This window comes from Geotrypetes seraphini, chromosome 11 (assembly GCF_902459505.1).
Source record: "Geotrypetes seraphini chromosome 11, aGeoSer1.1, whole genome shotgun sequence".
Lineage (NCBI taxonomy): Eukaryota > Metazoa > Chordata > Amphibia > Gymnophiona > Dermophiidae > Geotrypetes > Geotrypetes seraphini.
This window is the reverse complement of record NC_047094.1, coordinates 85,850,921-85,867,856: the sequence shown is the minus strand read 5'-3', so window position 1 is coordinate 85,867,856 and position 16,936 is coordinate 85,850,921. Positions and strand designations below refer to the sequence as shown.

Below are 16,936 nucleotides of genomic sequence, written 5' to 3'. Positions count from 1 at the left end.
ATCCCCCAGCCCCCTCCAGAGACAGCCCCTGCACTAAACCCCTCCCCTCCAACATCCCCGACTCCCCCCAACATCCTTACACACTCTTGATATCCCCCCCCATAACTTCAGTACAAAAATCGGCAGAAAGGATGCCCACTCCCTTCTTCTGGCCCCATTGAACCCCAACACCCCACCCCATACCACAGTATCCCTGAATCTGTGGTACCCCACCCAACACTCCGAACCCATGGAATACTGTAACCAGTCAGACTCTGTGCCTGATGTGTTCCCAGCTAGAAACCCCAGGAGAGGCAGAGACAGGGCTAGGAAAGTTGTTACCAAGCCCCGTAGAGCCCAGCAGCCTAGGCTCCCTAAGTACACTAGGGAGGACTCCACTGAAGATGAGGTCCTATCTGACTATTCAGAAGCTGAGGACATGGAAACTCAGCCCAGTTCTGCTAGGTTTGCTCCCAAACCTGTGAATATTAGGTTTAGGCAAAATGTCCCTGTGAGAAAACCCTGCAGTTACCACAATATCCACAGGGGGAGCCCAAGAAAGCCTCAGAGCAGTGCAGATATACTGAGAAGCAGGGTGTGGCTTTCCCTCTGAAAAGCCAGCAGCTTTCTCTCCAGAGTTAGAGAGGCCAAGGAAGGGAAAGGGTCTCTCTTCTGTGCTCAGCAACCAGCCAGTCCAGAGCAGCTGAACAGCCTAGAACCCATGGAAGTGGAAAATGTAGCTCCATGCCAGGAAGCTGAGGCCACCCCGCAAGTGGAACAAATGGAGGTTTGTGAGCAGTTGGTGCCTAACATGAAGCCATGGAAATTGGTATAGCTTGCAAGGTTAGCAAACTGAAAAACTGTGTTTTCTTTTTGTGAAGTTTTTTCAAGCAAGCAAGCAACTGTTTTGAATGCTGTTTTTATAGTTTTGCTTGGACAATTCTCAAGGCTTGTGTTGCAGCCTAGGAAGAAATTTTTTTCTTTTTTCTGCTACCTGGGCTCACAGCTCTAGTGAGGCCCAAAGCAAGGCCCCAGGTGGGGGCAGGACTCTGGTTGGAAGGTTTGTTCCACTGAAGAAATATTTTGCTTTTCTTGTATTTTAACTGCATTGCTTTTGGGTTTGGATGCAGTAGCATACAGGAACTGAGAACAGTTCTATTGGGGAGAAGTTTGTCAACACCTTGGGTGGGAATATTTGAATATTATTGAAGACAAACTTGGCAGTTCTCCTGCCCCAGCTCAGAAGCAGAGCTGAGGGCCTCCTGAACATTTACTTTTTGTGTTGGTGTTTTGTGGAAGTGATGCACTGTGATAGTTGGACTTAACTCTCTTTTGAGAAGGGCCCAGTTTTAGGGCCAGAACCAGGCCTAGCTTCAGAAAGCTGTGCCAAACTTGCTAAGGCACAGAGACTTTATATATCCTGATTTGCTGACCAGGATTTTTGCTTTGAGTTTTTTCTTTTTGTTTCTTGTTTGCCATTCTGATTTTGTTTTACGGAATAAAGAACCTTGGATATAATTTAACTAATTACCTGGTTTCCTACTGACTGTTTTATTAGATATTTTGCCTGTGGGAGCTGTCTCCAGTTTGAGCAGCATGCCAGTGCAATTTACCTGTGGTCCACCCGGGGCGCTATTCGCCTGGTCCAGAGTCCGGTGGCCACAATACCACTGTGGCACCCTCCAAACCCATGGTACCACACCCTGCCACCCTGCAAACCCCTGGCACCCATCAGCTCAGCCGGCAGGAATTCATGAAACTGGCTCAGCTGATGGTGATTCCCCTGCCGTGATCAGCTGGGGAATCTACTGGGGTTTTTTTTCACTCCACGGGTGGTGGGAGGGGTTCATGACCACTGAAGGAGTAAGGGGGGTCATGCTTTATACCCTACAGTGGTCATTTTGTCAGTTTGGTCATCTTTGGAAAACTTAGACCTGTGTAAAACAGGTCTAACTAAGTTCCGCCTTGGACATCTTGTGAAAGCTTTGATTATTGCTGCAGGATGTCCAATTTTTAATACTGCCCGATGCCCACCTATAACACACTTCCCAACACGCCCCTTTAGGCTCTGGATGTTCAGTGGCTTAGAAGTTCTGCTGGACATCCAGAAAGTTGGTTTTGATTATCAGCACTTGGACATCCCGGCTCTTAAGACGTCCAAGTGATGACTTATTTTGGGTTTTGGACATTTAAATGTCTTGATTATGAGCCTGATAGTGTAAAGTAATACAAGTCACTTAGAACCTAGATTAAATCTATCATGCCAGCACTAACTTCCAAACAAGGATCCTACTTATGATATTTTAGGGCCCTACGTATTACAGTGGAGCCCTAAAATATCAACGCGTCTATTGGGAAAACTGAACAAGCCAAATTACTACAGAATGCTCCATAGAAAATTCATACTAACAGTCATACGCACTGAACTCAAATGTCAAATACAGAATTAGGTGACTACAAATATTTGCATAAATTAAACCAAAATCCAAAGAAGACAGACCTTGCATTTAGCACAACACCAAAGAAACAGAAAGGATGCATTTCCTCCTATACTGTGCAAAAAAAGACTGCATATGGTCATAGATGATGTTAAAGTAGTACAATTAGGGCAATTGCCCTTGGCCCCCCTGCCCCTGCCAGAAGCTTAAGAAGGCACAACCTGGTAGTGGGCTTTGGGGTTCCTCCCAATTTCTGCCCTGGGTCCTAGCCCTGTCTAACATCAGATCTCACAGAATGTACATTTCAAATCTGACACATTTTATTCCACCTTTTGTTGCCTGGTCAGGCACTGGTTTATGCTTCCTTCTGTCTTAACTCACTCAATAGGGTCTTCGGTCCATTAGTATTTCTTCATTTCCCATCTTCCATATCTGTATCCCTATCTTTCCCCATGTTCAGCATCTCCCTTCTCTGTGTCCCTATATTTTCCTGTCCAGCATCTTATTGTTGATATCCCTGCATCCATCATCACCACTCTATATACCTATCCCATCCCCCTGTCCAACATCACCCCTCTGTGCCCCTATGTCCCTCCATGTCTAGCATCTCCCCTCTATTTCCATATACTCCCTCCTATGTTCAGCATTGCCCCTCTTTGTCTATATACTATCCCCATGCAGTATTTCCTCTTTGTGTCCCTATGGTAACACCCATGCTATTCATCTCCCCTCTATTTCTGTATGCCTCTGTGTTCAGATACTCCCCTTTCTTCTTCCTCCACACCAATGTGCCTCTCTCTTCTTTGACCCACCCCATCCACCTTCTCACTCTTCCCCGTTCTCCTGCATCTGGCTTGCTTGCCCTCCCTCCTTTTCTAACATCAGCTGTGGGTTTAGTGTTTGGCCCCCTTTTCGTTTATCCCTTTGGTTCAGCATCTCTCTTTCCCTTCCTTTCCTTTCCCCTCCCCCTTCCTGAGTCCAGTACTTCTCTCCATTTTCTCAAGACCTCCCCCAGATCCTGCATCTCTATCCCTTCTAGCCAGCCAGCGAGCCCCTCACAAGGGATCCTGTACCTTTCTCCCTTCCCCCCAGCCCCCCATGGGTCCAGCACCTCTCTGTTTTTTTCCCTCATTTTGCCATGGTGCTTCCTACTTACAGTATTGGTGCTACCTGGTAATTCACACAGGCTGTTTTCAGGGCCTTCCCTCTGTTTAGGGTGGGCACAACAGAGAGAAGGCCCTGGAGCCAGACTGTGTGAATCACTGCTGGGTAGTGCTAATACTGTAAGTTGGAAGTACATAAGAACATAAGAATAGCCCTACTGGGTCAGACCAATGGTCCATCAAGCTCAGCAGCCCGCTCCCACGGTGGCCAATGCAGGTCCCAAGTACTGTACCTGGCTAAAACCCAAGGAGTAGCAGCATTCCATTCTACCAATCCAGGGCAAGCAGTGGCTTCCCCCATATCTTTCTCAATAACATACTATGGACACTTCCTCCAGAAAATTGTCCAAACCTTTCTTAAACCCAGCTATGCTAAATAGTAAGGGTGATAAAATAGATTCCTGGGATACAGAGCATGGTAAGGAAAAACCAGATGAGTCGGAAGAGGAAGTGGAAACTTTAAAACTTATTATATATTATAAAGATAGGAGAACTAATGTAATACTGTTCCAGATACACTGATTAACTGCAATTATAAAATTAAAAAGGAGTGATCAACCAAATCTAATGCCGCAGAAAGATCGAGAGAAACCAAAAGTACTATATTGCCAGAATCTAAAGAAGAGTGCAATCCTCCTCTTCTGACCATAGCAATGGTTTGTAAATCAAGGAGACATGGACATTTTATGATGTTCAGCATCCTTCTTTGACTACAGTCACTAACCAATGGCAACATAGGCGCTCCTTATAAGAAGCTTGGGGAGGCAGCAGCAGCATGAAAAACAAACTGGAGCTTCTCCTCCCTGCCAATTGTCTGCCTGATCCGTTGCCTCCCAAACTCATGGCCATTGAGCTCTGCCAGTCCCACCTCCTATGTTGTAACTTCCTGTTTGGATGGGAACTAATAGAGCTGTCAGCAGCATACAGAGCTCTACAGTCATTGAATCAGGAAGCAACGAGTCAAGCAGACAAGCCGCAGGGAGGGGACACTCCAGTTTGATTTTCTTTTTGTGTTTGGAAAAGAGAGGAAGAGAGAGTAATGCTGGGGGTAGGAAATGGGAGGAAAGAGAAAGGATGATGGGGAGGGAAAAGTCAGGGGGAAAAGCTGAACATTTGAGGGGGGAGAGACAGAAGAACAAAACTGAATAGCAGAGAAGAAACAGGTAATGCAGAATGGTAGGAGAAAAGAGGCAGAAGTGTGATGATTGAGGGAAGGGCAATGCTGGATGGTGGGGGGTTAGACAGAGGTGCATCATTGGATGGGGGAGAGAGAGAGAGACAGAGAATAGATCCTGGAAGGTATGGTGGGGTGGGAAAGAGATTATGAATGGCTGGAAGAGGGGAAGAGAGAGAAGAGATGCTGCATGATTGGGGGGGGGGAGACAAAGAAGGGTGAAGTTGAATAGGAGGAGAGAAACAGAGTACATGTTGTATGGCAGGTGGGGAGAGAGAAAGAGACCGAAAAATGGAAAGCTGTATTTAGACCAGTGGTCTCAAACTCAAACCCTTAGTGGGGCAACATTTTGGATTTGTAGGTACTTGGAGGGCCGCAGAAAAAATAGTTAATATCTTATTAAAGAAATGACAACTTTGCAAGCTTTAACAGTTAAAGGAAAGATTTATAAACTATAAAGAGTTTTACCTTAAGCAAAATTGTCATTAACTATTTTTTCTGCGGCCCTCCAAGTACCCTATTTTTTCTGCAGCCCTCATATTTAAAGTTTAATATCTTTCCTTTCTCAAAACTGATACATTTCAATCACTATATTGAAAATAATATCATTTTCCTTACCTTTGTTGGCTGGTGACTTTATTTTTCTGTGCTTTTAACTATGTTTCCAGGGCCTTCTTGTCCTTTGACTGTTTTTCTCTCTGTCTTCACTTTCTGCCTTGCATCCATCTTTGGCATTAACTTAATATTCAATTTTTCTGCTTTCTTTTCAAAATCTATGTTTCCATGTCTTACCTTCCCTTCTATCTCTCTCTTCTTCTGTCCCTATTTCCATGGTCTGACATCTCTTTCTTTCCTTTGTCTCCCTCCCTCCTTCCTTCCTTCCCCCTGGTCTGGCATCTGTCTCTTTCCCTCCCCCAACTTTTTATTTCTTTCACCCTGCCCCCTTCTTTCTTTCTCTCTCTCTCCATGCCTTCTTTCTTTCTATGTCTTTCTCTCTCTCTCTCTCTCTCTCTCTGTGCCCCTTTCTTTCTTTTTTTTTCTTTCTCCATTCCCTTTCTTTCTTTTCTTTCTCTCTCCATGCCCCTTGCTGTCTGTGTCCCGTCTCCCTTCTTTCTTTCTGTCTCCCTGTCCCCCCCCCTTTCTTTCTTTTTCTCCCTGCTCTCCCCCAAGCTACTACCATTAGGGAACAGGCTGCCACTGCTGCAATCGGGGAACAGGCCAGCACCGAGGTCTTAGCTCTCCCTGCTTATCTTCCCCAGCACAGGGCTGACCAATTCTCACCACCCGACGTCAATTCTGCCATCCGAGAGGAAGTTCCGGGCCAGCCAGGCAGTGATTGGCTGGCCCGAAACTTCCTCTCCGACGCGAGAATTGGTCGGCCCCGTGCTGGGGAAGATAATCAGGGAGAGCTAAGACCTCGGCACTGGCCTGTTCCACGATTGTGGTGGCTTGGGGGGAGGGCAGTGAGAAGGGAAGGGAAGCAGGTTGGGGACCCCTGCTTTAGGCGAGCCGCAAGCCATTTGCCAACATTCCCTCCAGAGAGACCCAAGTCAATTACAGCAGTCGTGGTCTGTACGCGATTGTCCTCTCCACAATCAGAAACTTGTGAAGTGGAGAGGACAGACTGCGGGCCGCAAAATAGTCCCTAGAGGGCCGCATGCGGCCTGCAAGTTTGAGATCGCTGATTTAGACGCAGTGAAAAATTAAAAGGGAAGAATGGATAGTAAGAATGAATTAGTCTAAATGGTCAGAGAGGCAGTAAAATGGAAGAAAGTAAAAATGAAAATATCAGAGTCGGAGATAAGATGTAGTGGAAGATGAGAAGAAAAATGTTAAATGGACAGGAAATATGGAAAGAGTTAAAACAGGAAAAACCAGAGACTTCAACCCATACAGTTTGAAAAATTAAATGCCAGATAGCAAAAGTATGAGAGAATTTTATTTTTTATTTAGGGTGAAATAGCATGCTAGCTGCGTTAGTTTACTATAAAGATTAATAATTAAAAATAAAAAAATGTAAAATCAGATGACTTTTTATTGGATTAAATATATTTTTGACTAGATTTCAGAGGTCTAAGGGCTCCTTTTATCAAGCTGCGCTAGTGGTTTAATGCGTGTAACAGCCGCTACTGCCTCCTCTTGAGAGGCGGTAGTTTTTAGGCCAGCACGGGGGTTAGCACGTGATGAAGTCACGCGCGCTAACCTTGCTAGCGCGGCTTGATAAAAGGAGCCCTAAATCTCCTTTGTCAGGTCAGTAAACTCTAAAAAGCTAGTTAAAAAATTTATTAACCCTCCCCACACCCCTTTTTTTCAAGCTGCACTGATAAGCAGCGTGAGCTAAATGCCGAGCTGCCCATAGGTTTAGAATGAGCAACTCGGCATTTAGCTTGTGCTGCTCAGACTTGATAAAGTGTGTGTGGGGGGTGGGGTTAAATTAATTCAATAAAAAGGTATCACCTTATCTTGTTTGTTTCATTTATGTATTTTTAGGGCCTCTATCAAACTGCACTAGCAGTTTTTAGCGCAGAGAGCCACGCTGCTCCCAACGCTCATAGGAGCTCTATGAGCATCGGGAGCAGCGCAGGCCATTTAGCGTGGCTCACCTCGCTACAAACTGCTGGCGCAGTTTGATAGGAGAGGCCCTTAATTTAATTAGTGGAACGTGTCAGTTTTTGAAATTTACATCTGTTATCTTTATATTTTGCAGAGTGCTGAAGGATGTGGATCCCAGTTTTTATTTCTCTGGTGTTGCACTGTATGCAGAGTCTCGTATCTTGGGTTTCGCTTAAATTTTTGTCTACATATTTCTATTTTTCACTTCTGGATACCCATTATGTATTTGGTGAAGGCCTGTCTGTTTGTAAGTGGGAAAAAAAAAAAAAGCTAGGTTTTGTGCTAGCATTGAATGTTCTGAATAGTGGCATAGTAAGGATGAACGACACCCGGGGCAGTTGTGCCCATCCCACGCCCCCTGCTACTACTACTTATCACTTATATAGCGCGGAAAGGCATATACAGCACTATACATTTTGACATTTATAGATGATCCCCCTTCCCTTTCCCCGCACCTTTTTAATTTCTCCTGCATGAGCAGCACGCCCTCGTCAGTGTCGGCTCATCTTTGACGTCAAGTCCTAGGTGCGGGTCCCGGAAGTGATATCAGAGAGAGCGCCGATGCTAACATGGGCAGCAACCTCACACCAGATAAGTAAAAAAGGTATTGGGGAAGGCAATGTGCTTGTGAGGCATGGAGAAGAGCGGAGTGGGGCAGAGAGAGAAGAGGAGGAGGGTGCCACACCCTTAGGAAGAATGTGCCTGGGGCGGACCACCCCCACCCCCACCCTTCCTTACTACGCCACTGGTTCTGAATAGGATGGAGCCATACTAATCTCTCTTGTTCAGTATTGATGTTCTATTGTAATGTACAGAGTTCCCCTCGTCATTCGCGGTTGGCGGATCGTAGTCCCAGGCATTCGTGGTATTTTCCGACCGTGACTGCCGACCAGAAGAGGACAGCTGGAGAGGGCAGGAGAGAGCAGCCGGAGCATTGGCAAATGGTTTTTAGCACGCGCTAAATATTAGTGCTCGCTAACCATGTGTAAACGCGAATGCGTGCATGTATCCTGTGTACGCGTTAGCGTTTAGCGCATGCATTGTTATACCGCACACTAAAACTTAGCACGCCTTAATAAAAGAGGGCCTAAGTATTTTTCTGTCCCTAGGTGTTGCCTTCAAAGTTTGTTCCTGAGCCAATGGAGGGTTAAGTGAATTTTCTAAGATCTCAAGACGCGGCAGTTGGGTTTGAACCCTGACTTTCCTGGTTTTTCAGTCTGCAGCTCATACAGATGATGCATAATCTAAACATGTTTGGTAACTCAACAGTAAAGGGCAGAAGATCTGAAACCTGGTGGCCATTTGGCAACCTACTAAAGACATTGATGGGTAAATGATTTTATCACTGTCATGGAAAGGAGGCCCCATGCCCATAAGCCCCTGTAATCACTGCATTGATACTTAAACATGTGCACTCCCCTATACACCCCTAAAACCCTTTTTTACTGGCATATAAGTGGCTCCTGCAGCCATAAGGGCTATTGGGGTGGTAGATAAATGGGTCTAGGGGATTCTGGAGGTCGTTTGGGCGGCTCATCATGACCACTACAGGGAGCTGTAGTGAGAAGAAGACATGGCACCCTTTTTGTGAAGTTCACAGCAGTGCTCTGTAAGGTACACCACTATTTAGGTGCCATGTCTGGGTGTTCAGTCCATCACTTTGCAGACCCCTCCCACGTCCAACAGGGCTTGTTTTGTGCAGGGCTGTGGAGTCGGAGTCGGAGGAAATTTTGGGTACCTGGAGTCGGAGTCAGAAGTACAAAAAACTGAGGAGTCGGAGTCGGAACATTTATCTACCAACTCCATTTTTGAACTTGGCATACCAATCACGAGCGATTCTTTCAGCTATAGCACCCACTATATACACAGCACAAATGTTGCGAGCAGCTTCTGCGGCCTTAGAACCTTGATTAAAAGCAAAAAGAAGGTGGTGTTGAAAATGCTCATTTCTCTCAACTTGACATTTTATTTTAACAATCTGAAAATTAACCAGTGCTGTGGAGTCGGAGTCAGAGGAAATTTCGGGTACTGGAGTCGGAGTCGGAGTCTGAAGTACAAAAAACTGAGGAGTCGGAACATTTATCTACCGATTCCACAGCCCTGGTTTTATGCATTTTGGACTTGAACGAAAAGTTAGATGAAAATGTGATATAAAGATGGACGATTTAGTGACTTGGACGATTAGATCGGCAGGAGGTATAATTAGACGATTTTCGAAAGTAAAAAAATTTTGGATGTATTATTCGAAACTAGGCTGTTTTTTACTTTGGACGACTTGCGAGTTGGATATAAACGGACTTAAACGTCCCTTTCGATTATGCCCCTCCACACAAGTTTTTAAATATGCAGTTATAACATTTCACACATAAAATAAAAGATGAGGATACAGAGTACTGGGGGAGCAGTGGGGAGCATTAAGAGCTTGCAGTCTCTGGGTGCTCTATTCTCTGTGACAGAAATGTGAATAACTCGAAAGTTTATTAGGAAGAACACATGAGCTGGAAGGACAGACACGATTTTATAAAGCCAGACCCCTATAGAAGATGAGGAACTGAAAAGTACAAGAAACCCCAATCTCTCAGTATTTACATTAGCACTTCCTTCCTGCTTCATCCACCCCAAATCAAATGAGTTCCTCTGTAGCCATGAGTGGAATCAGCACGTTAGATTAAGAAATGCTTTCAGAACGTAGGAAACTTCCCTTCCATTGTCATAAGATACTTTCAGGTTTTCAGTGTTGCTGCCTGGCACTGTACTCGCCTTGTTTGATGACCTTAATGGCTACTTTAAACTGCTGTCTCCAGAGTCCTTCAAAAACCTCCCCAAAGTTCCCTTCTCCGAGGCGCCGTATGAAGGTAAATTCATCTCTCGGTCTTTCCCAGGCATCTGTTGTGGAGATTGGCAAAACTACTGGCTCTTGCTAGATACATAAATAAATGAACACATATTTTAGTACAGCTCAGTAATTATTTTTTGTGTAGCCTAATGAATAGTGCAGGAGGCTGAGAACAAGGGAAGCCTAGTTCAGATTCCACTGTGGCTCCTTGTGATCATGAGTAAGCCACTTAACCCCCCCATTGCCTCGAGTACAAACATTGGCCTCTTATATAAAGCCGCGGTAGCAATTCCCATGCAGCAAGTGCAATACAGCCCATTGAATTCCTATGGGCAGAGTTGCATTTGCTGCACCGTTACGCATTGTAAAAAGGGCCCTTAAGATGGCAAGTCCTTTGGGAACAGGAAAATACCCGATGTACCGGAATAAAACTTACCTTGAGCTACAACTGACAAAGGTGTAGGCTAATCCAAATAAATAAATATATAAATCAAGGGATGGACAATGATTAAAAAACTTTTAATTAAAATTGTGGTATTAAAAAATTTAATGGTGCAATTAATTGCACCTAATTGAGGCACGTTTGCATTTATAACAGACCTTTCAGAGGATGCTTTGAATCAAAATAAATTACAGTAAGTCTATGAGAGCATCAAGAGAAAAAGAAAACAAATTTTTTTTTTCTGAAAAGAAAAGATAAACAAAAAAAAAAGGCAAACCAACAAAACTAGAAACACAAAGTAGTTAATCAATGAAAAGCTGGAAAATCTGGTTTCAACATCCATTTGTCAGAATAAAAAAAGTATGTGTGGGGGGGAGGAGGGGGACTGAGACTGAGGAAACCAGTAAGTATTTGAGTAACATTTGGGCTCAACAGTCTCCACACTTTATCTGCATGTTCCCCTTGTTATGAAGTAGATGTTGTATGTAAAGACAATACAAATTTTGTTCTTGCCATGGCACACACATGCACCAGTTACCACCAAATCAAATTTCAAGGCGGTGTACATCCAAAGGTTAAAAAGTACATCTATATTAATAAAACCCTAGCCGCGCATTTGAAACTGTGCTTCCGTATGCGCAGTAGAATAGAACCGCCGAGCAGGGAGGAACCGCCGAGCAAGGGAAGCGTCTCAGCACAGTGGCAGCAGTCCTGACCCGCCAACCCTCCATTCCTTACTCAAAGCAGCAGTGGCAGCGCTGTAAACAGGTTGTTCGCAGCAAGCCCTGGCAGGGCCTTTCCTCTGCTGCATCACTTCAGGATGCAGGTCAGGACCACTGGTGCTGCCTCAGGTAAGTAATGGGGGTCCAGGAGGCCAGACTCACACAAGGGAGGGAGGTCAGACCTGTGGGGTCGGTGGACCAGGTGTGTGTGTGTGTGGAGGGTCCATCAGGGTGAAGAGCTGGAGAGGGGCAGCCTGCCCAAAGATTCAGTGCAGTGGCCAGGGAGGAAGTAGGTGGGAGAGTCAGGAGCTGCAGAGAGTGGTCTGAGGATACCATTGGGGGTTGGGGTTTGAATTGGTGCAGGCTCTGGTGTTGGGGGTGCGGTTGGGTGAAAAGGGTTAAAGTGGCAGATGTTAGAATGGGGAGGGGGAGAGTTGCAATACCGTGGGGGAGGGGCAGGGGAGAGATGAGAAAGAAATTGGTCCTGGATTGGGGTACAAGAGAAAGGGTAAAAAAGGAAGAGAAGCTGGGTTGGGGTGGAATATAGAGATAGGAAGAATGGTCTTGGAGGCAATGGAAGGAAGGATAGATAGAAATGGAGCAGGGACTGAAAGGGTGATAAATGCAGTGTAGGATCGATGAGGGCCAAAAGGGTACAGAGGATTAAGGAAATAGTGATGGATAGCACTGAGATCCAATAGAAGAAAGAATGAAAAACATATAGACGGGCAGGGGGCAGGGAGAGAGAAAGAAAAACGGGGGCAGGGAGAGAGAAAGAAAGAAAGAAAGGGGGCAGGGAGAGAGAGAAAGAAAGATAGACGGGGCAGGGAGAGAGACAGAAAGAAAGATAGACAGCGGGAGGGAAACAGAAAGAAAGAAATTCTACACATCTATTCTAGCACTAGTAAATTTATAAATACAGAACACTAAGGGCTCCTTTTAGTAAGGTGCGCTATGCTTTTTAGCACATGCTAAATATTAGCACACGCTAGCCATGCGCTAAATTTATAACGCATGCACGTTAGTCTATGGCCGTGTTAGTGGTTAGCGCGGGCGCTAAATGTATGCTAAAATACTTAGCACACCTTAGTATAACAGGGGGTAAGGGGTCCTTTTACTAAGGCGCGCTAGCCGATTTAGCGCATGCTAAACACTAACGCGTCCTTTATATTCTATGGACCCCTTAGCATTTAGCAAGTGCTAATATTTAGCGTGCGCTAAATCAGCTAGCAGGCCTTTGTAAAGTTTGGGTTCTCATACAAAGACTTTCCAAAACGCACAGTCAAACTGGAACGAGGGAACTGGTAGAACTCCATTATTTTAAATAGAAAGCACAAATTGAAAGAACACAAGGAAAAGGATCAGGTGTCAGGTAAGTCAGTAAAGTTCAGGTAGGTTGCGTCCTTAACAGGACGGTTATACATTAAAAGTGTCCTTAAACAGATAGGTTTTTAATTTGGACTTAAAGTCAGTTCAAGACTTGTCTTCTTAAGTTCTTGTAAACCGTGCCGAGCTCCACAACATCTGTGGAGATGATGCGGTATATAAACTTAAGGTTTAGTTTAGTTTAAGTAGTTCGGTGTAGCGTTCCAGAGGGTAGGTGCTGTAACCGTGAAAATGTTTGAGTGCATTGTATTTATGTGTCTCAGGGATGGAATGGCAAGTAGGTTTTGAGAGCGGAGGGACCTTTGGGGGGGTGTATGGAATGAGAAATCTATTCATGAAGTCTGGGGAATTGGCAGAACAGATTTTGAATGTTAATAGAAGGATTTTAGATGCTATTCTATGTTCTATAGGAAGCCAATGGGCCTTAATGAGTAGCATGGTATTTTGCACAATCAAGCAATAATCCAGGTGTGAAATTATCAATGAATGAATGAAGATATTGATGGATGATGGATCAAGAGATTTGGAAAGTGAACGTATTGTGCGTAGTCTTTGGAAGCAGCTTCGAACTACTGTGCTAATTTGGCTATGGCAAGTTAGTTTTGCATGCACGATTAATCTACTTGGTAAATAGAAACATAGAAAGATGACGGCAGAAAAGGGCTATAGCCCATCAAGTCTGCCCACTCCACTGACCCACCCCAATAGTCTAGATGCTAGTGACTCGACTTACGTAGGGATCCCACGTAAGTGTCCCATTTTCTCTTAAAGTCGAGCACGCCGGTGGCCTCGACCACCTGCACCGGAAGCTCATTCCAGTGGTCCACCACCCTTTCCGTGAAAAAATACTTCCTGGTGTCGCTACTAAATTTCCCTCCTCTAAGTTTAAGCGGATGCCCTCTTGTGGTCGAGGGTCCCTTGGGGAAGAGAATGTCATCTTCCACCTCGATACGTCCCGTGATGAACTTAAATGTCTCAATCATGTCCCCCCTCTCCCTGCACTCCTCTAGAGTGTAGAGCTGCAGTCTGCTCAGTCTCTCTTCGTACGAGAGACCCTTGAACCCCAAGAGCATCCTAGTGGCCATCCGCTGAACTGATTCGACTCTAAGCACGTCTTTACGGTAATGTGGTCTCCAGAATTGCACACAGTATTCCAGATGAGGTCTCACCATGGTTCTGTACAGCGGTATTATGACTTCTGGTTTCCGACTGACAAAACTTCTTTTGATACATCCCATCATTTGCCTTGCCTTGGATGTGGCCTTCTCCACCTGATTGGCAGCTTTCATGTCTGTACTGATGATTACTCCCAAATCTCGTTCTACTGAGGTCCTAGCTAATGTTACTCCGTTTAAGGTGTAAGTTCTGCACGGATTTCTGCTACTGAGGTGCATGACCTTACATTTCATAGCATTGAAGCCTAGCTGCCATGTCGAGGACCAGTTTTCCAACATACGAAGGTCCTTTGTCATACTATCCTGTAAAAAGCTTCCACTTACTATGTTGCACAGTTTTGCGTCATCGGCGAATAATGTTGCTTTACCCTGTAGTCCTCGTGTCAAGTCCCTTATAAATATGTTAAAAAGGAGACTCTCTATAGCTTCATATAAACACATTAGAAAAACTCATGCCCTGTTTAACTTTCCTTCTGTATAGGGCTGCAGAAGTAAGAAATTTAATAATCATACCGAAGCGTTTCAGGCAGCTCTTTACGATAAAGAACTTCAAACATTGTTATTCACAGCGTGCTCTTATAAGCATTTTAGAACACAGCTGAAGACCTTTTTTCCAAGCACTTGAATAACTAACTTATTCTATTCCCTGGATCATGTTTACTATTAATCATTTTTTGTAAACCGCGTTGAATTTACGGCTACGTGGTTATCAAGTACAATGTAATGTAATTTATAACGCACTCCCCTGATGAAGCCTCCTGACTGAAACGGTTTTGGCCACTGTTGAGAAAGCTAAGTTTTTTGGGGTTTTTTTTTTTTGTATATTGCACATGGTTTATGTGCTCACATTTTTTTCTTAAAAAATTCAATTGATAATAACCATAGCCCTATTCTGGTGTTGAAAGTAATGACAAGGGCATCTTAGTTCTGAGGTCTTTTTTCCTTATGTCATTACTGGGTTCATCTACATTTATTGTATGTAATGGCTGACATTTGTACGAGGGGCTGCTGAAAAGTTCTCAGCCCAGCCAAGAAGAGAATGATGTGGATCCATGAAACTTACAAATTATTTCACACTTTTCTTGACACTTTTTGTTTCAGTGGTATGAAATGAAACGAAAAGTGTGGAATAACTTGCAAGTTTCATGGCTCCACATCATTCTCTTCTTGGCTGGGCTGAGAACTTTTCAGCGGCCCCTCGTAGATGTGGTAGTGGATTTATACCCCCATCTGTGCCCTCCCACGAGATGGCAATGGTACCACAGCTGATGATGACATCAGGATGGGCTGCCTATAGGCACCTGCCTACCCTGTCTGTTGGTAAATCTAGCCATGCAAAGGAATATGTGGTTAACACTATGTTACCTTCAAACAAGGCCTGGTCAAGGTCAGTCCGTCAGAAAGATTTGTGTCCTTATAATACTCAATAAGGTCCTCCAGCGTTTTAAACTTGGACTTGGTGTTCAAATGGAATTCTCCGTGGCTGTTCTGAAAGATCTTAAAGTGTTTCACAGATTCCTCATTTCGAACTAGGAGTTCCAGGGTATAAATGAAAATAAGAAAATTAGTCATATTTCTATCGGCCACTCTGTATATATTAAATCTCTCTTCTAAGAAAAAGATCTTTATTTCTTGTGTCAGGCTTCTCTCTAGTTAAAGAAGACTGACTACTGGCTTTTCCATTAAACATCATGAAATATCATTGATCTTACCACTGCTAACACAGAATGTTTTACAGCAGGCTGACAAAGTCAAGAGATTATCCTGAGAGATATAAGGAAGTCTTCCTCCAAAGCCAGGGCTACTAGAGGGTACTCCTTGCACATGACACACCAGAGGATTTCTAGTGCCTCCAGGCTCCAGTGCTGCTGGAGAGCACAATGATTAGCCTGCTTTATTACATGGAGTGCACCAAGCTTCTCTGTAAAATATTCATTAATGTGACATCCTGCAGGAACTAAAGAGGTGATGTCTCATCTGTCTGACAGGAGAAAGAAAGGGAAGCACCAATACTGGGGCTTCTGCATTGCTTTTGTGTCCTCACTATCGGGTTATATTTTCTTGCCATTGTGGGTCGAAGGTGGAACTCTTCTCTAACATCCCCCTGCTGGTCGCTGCAGTCAGCACACTTGCAGAAAGAATCTGGATTTAGATCCTACTAAGTTCCAGTCAGGTCAGTCTCCTGAGATCTGACTCACTAAGCAGGAGGAGGGAACATAGAACTGGATACGCTGGAATAGTCTTCTTTCTGGGATTCTCCCACGCAGTATCAGTAAAATGTCACTAAAGGTGTATCCACATGCTTGCATCATACTAGAATTTACCTGCTCAGTTCTTGGCTCTGAGCCCTGGGACTTTTAATACATAAGTGACCCTCAAATAAGGTGGAGAAGTAACCTAATGGTTAGTGTATTAAGCTGAGGAACTGGGTTCAATTCCCACAGCAGTTCCTTGTGACTCTGGGCAAGTTACAACCTTCCATGGCCCCAGGTACAAAAAAAAACTTAGATTGTAAGCCCACTAGGGACAGAGAAACTGCCTACACATAATAATTTTAAACCACTTTCACTGTACCACAGAAAGATGGTACAGTACTCCCCCCAAATCATGGGGTTCCATTCTAGGAACACCTGCAAATTAAAAAAATCCACAAATGCAGTTTTGAGTCTATAAAAAGGCAGGAGAGGGCAGCTGGGGCGCCAGTGGGTGCTGTAAATCATCCCCGGTATGCTCCGGTGGGGAGAGGAGGAGGAATCGGCTGTGCAGAAGGCTGATTGGCTGACCGAGGGGGGGGGGGGGAGAGGAGGAGGAATCGGCTGTGCAGAAGGCTGATTCGCGGACACATTGCCTGTATTTTCTGACCAGAAGAGACAGTCAGAAAATACTGCAAAAAAACTGAGTCCGTGAATCGCGAATTCGCGGGGGAACACTGTATATCAAATTCCATTATCCGTATTCTTTTCTTTTTCCTTTAAACAAATCAAAAGTTCCTGAATTCCAATTCAAAC

General features: G+C 44.6%; 1 protein-coding gene across 4 annotated transcripts in view; it reads right to left on the bottom strand.

Moving 5' to 3' along the window:
* Positions 1-16,936, bottom strand: part of PTK6 (protein tyrosine kinase 6) — a 68,884-nt gene that overhangs the window by 27,399 nt on the left and 24,549 nt on the right. For 3 of the 4 annotated variants that reach the window (XM_033914767.1, XM_033914768.1, XM_033914766.1), the window contains exons 3-4: positions 15,294-15,457; positions 10,128-10,287 (exon numbers count right to left, since the gene is read on the bottom strand). In XM_033914767.1, coding sequence (XP_033770658.1) covers positions 10,128-10,287; positions 15,294-15,457 — 324 coding nt within the window. The remainder of the gene's footprint in view (positions 1-10,127; positions 10,288-15,293; positions 15,458-16,936) is intronic. The other variant, XM_033914769.1, reaches the window with a different exon arrangement.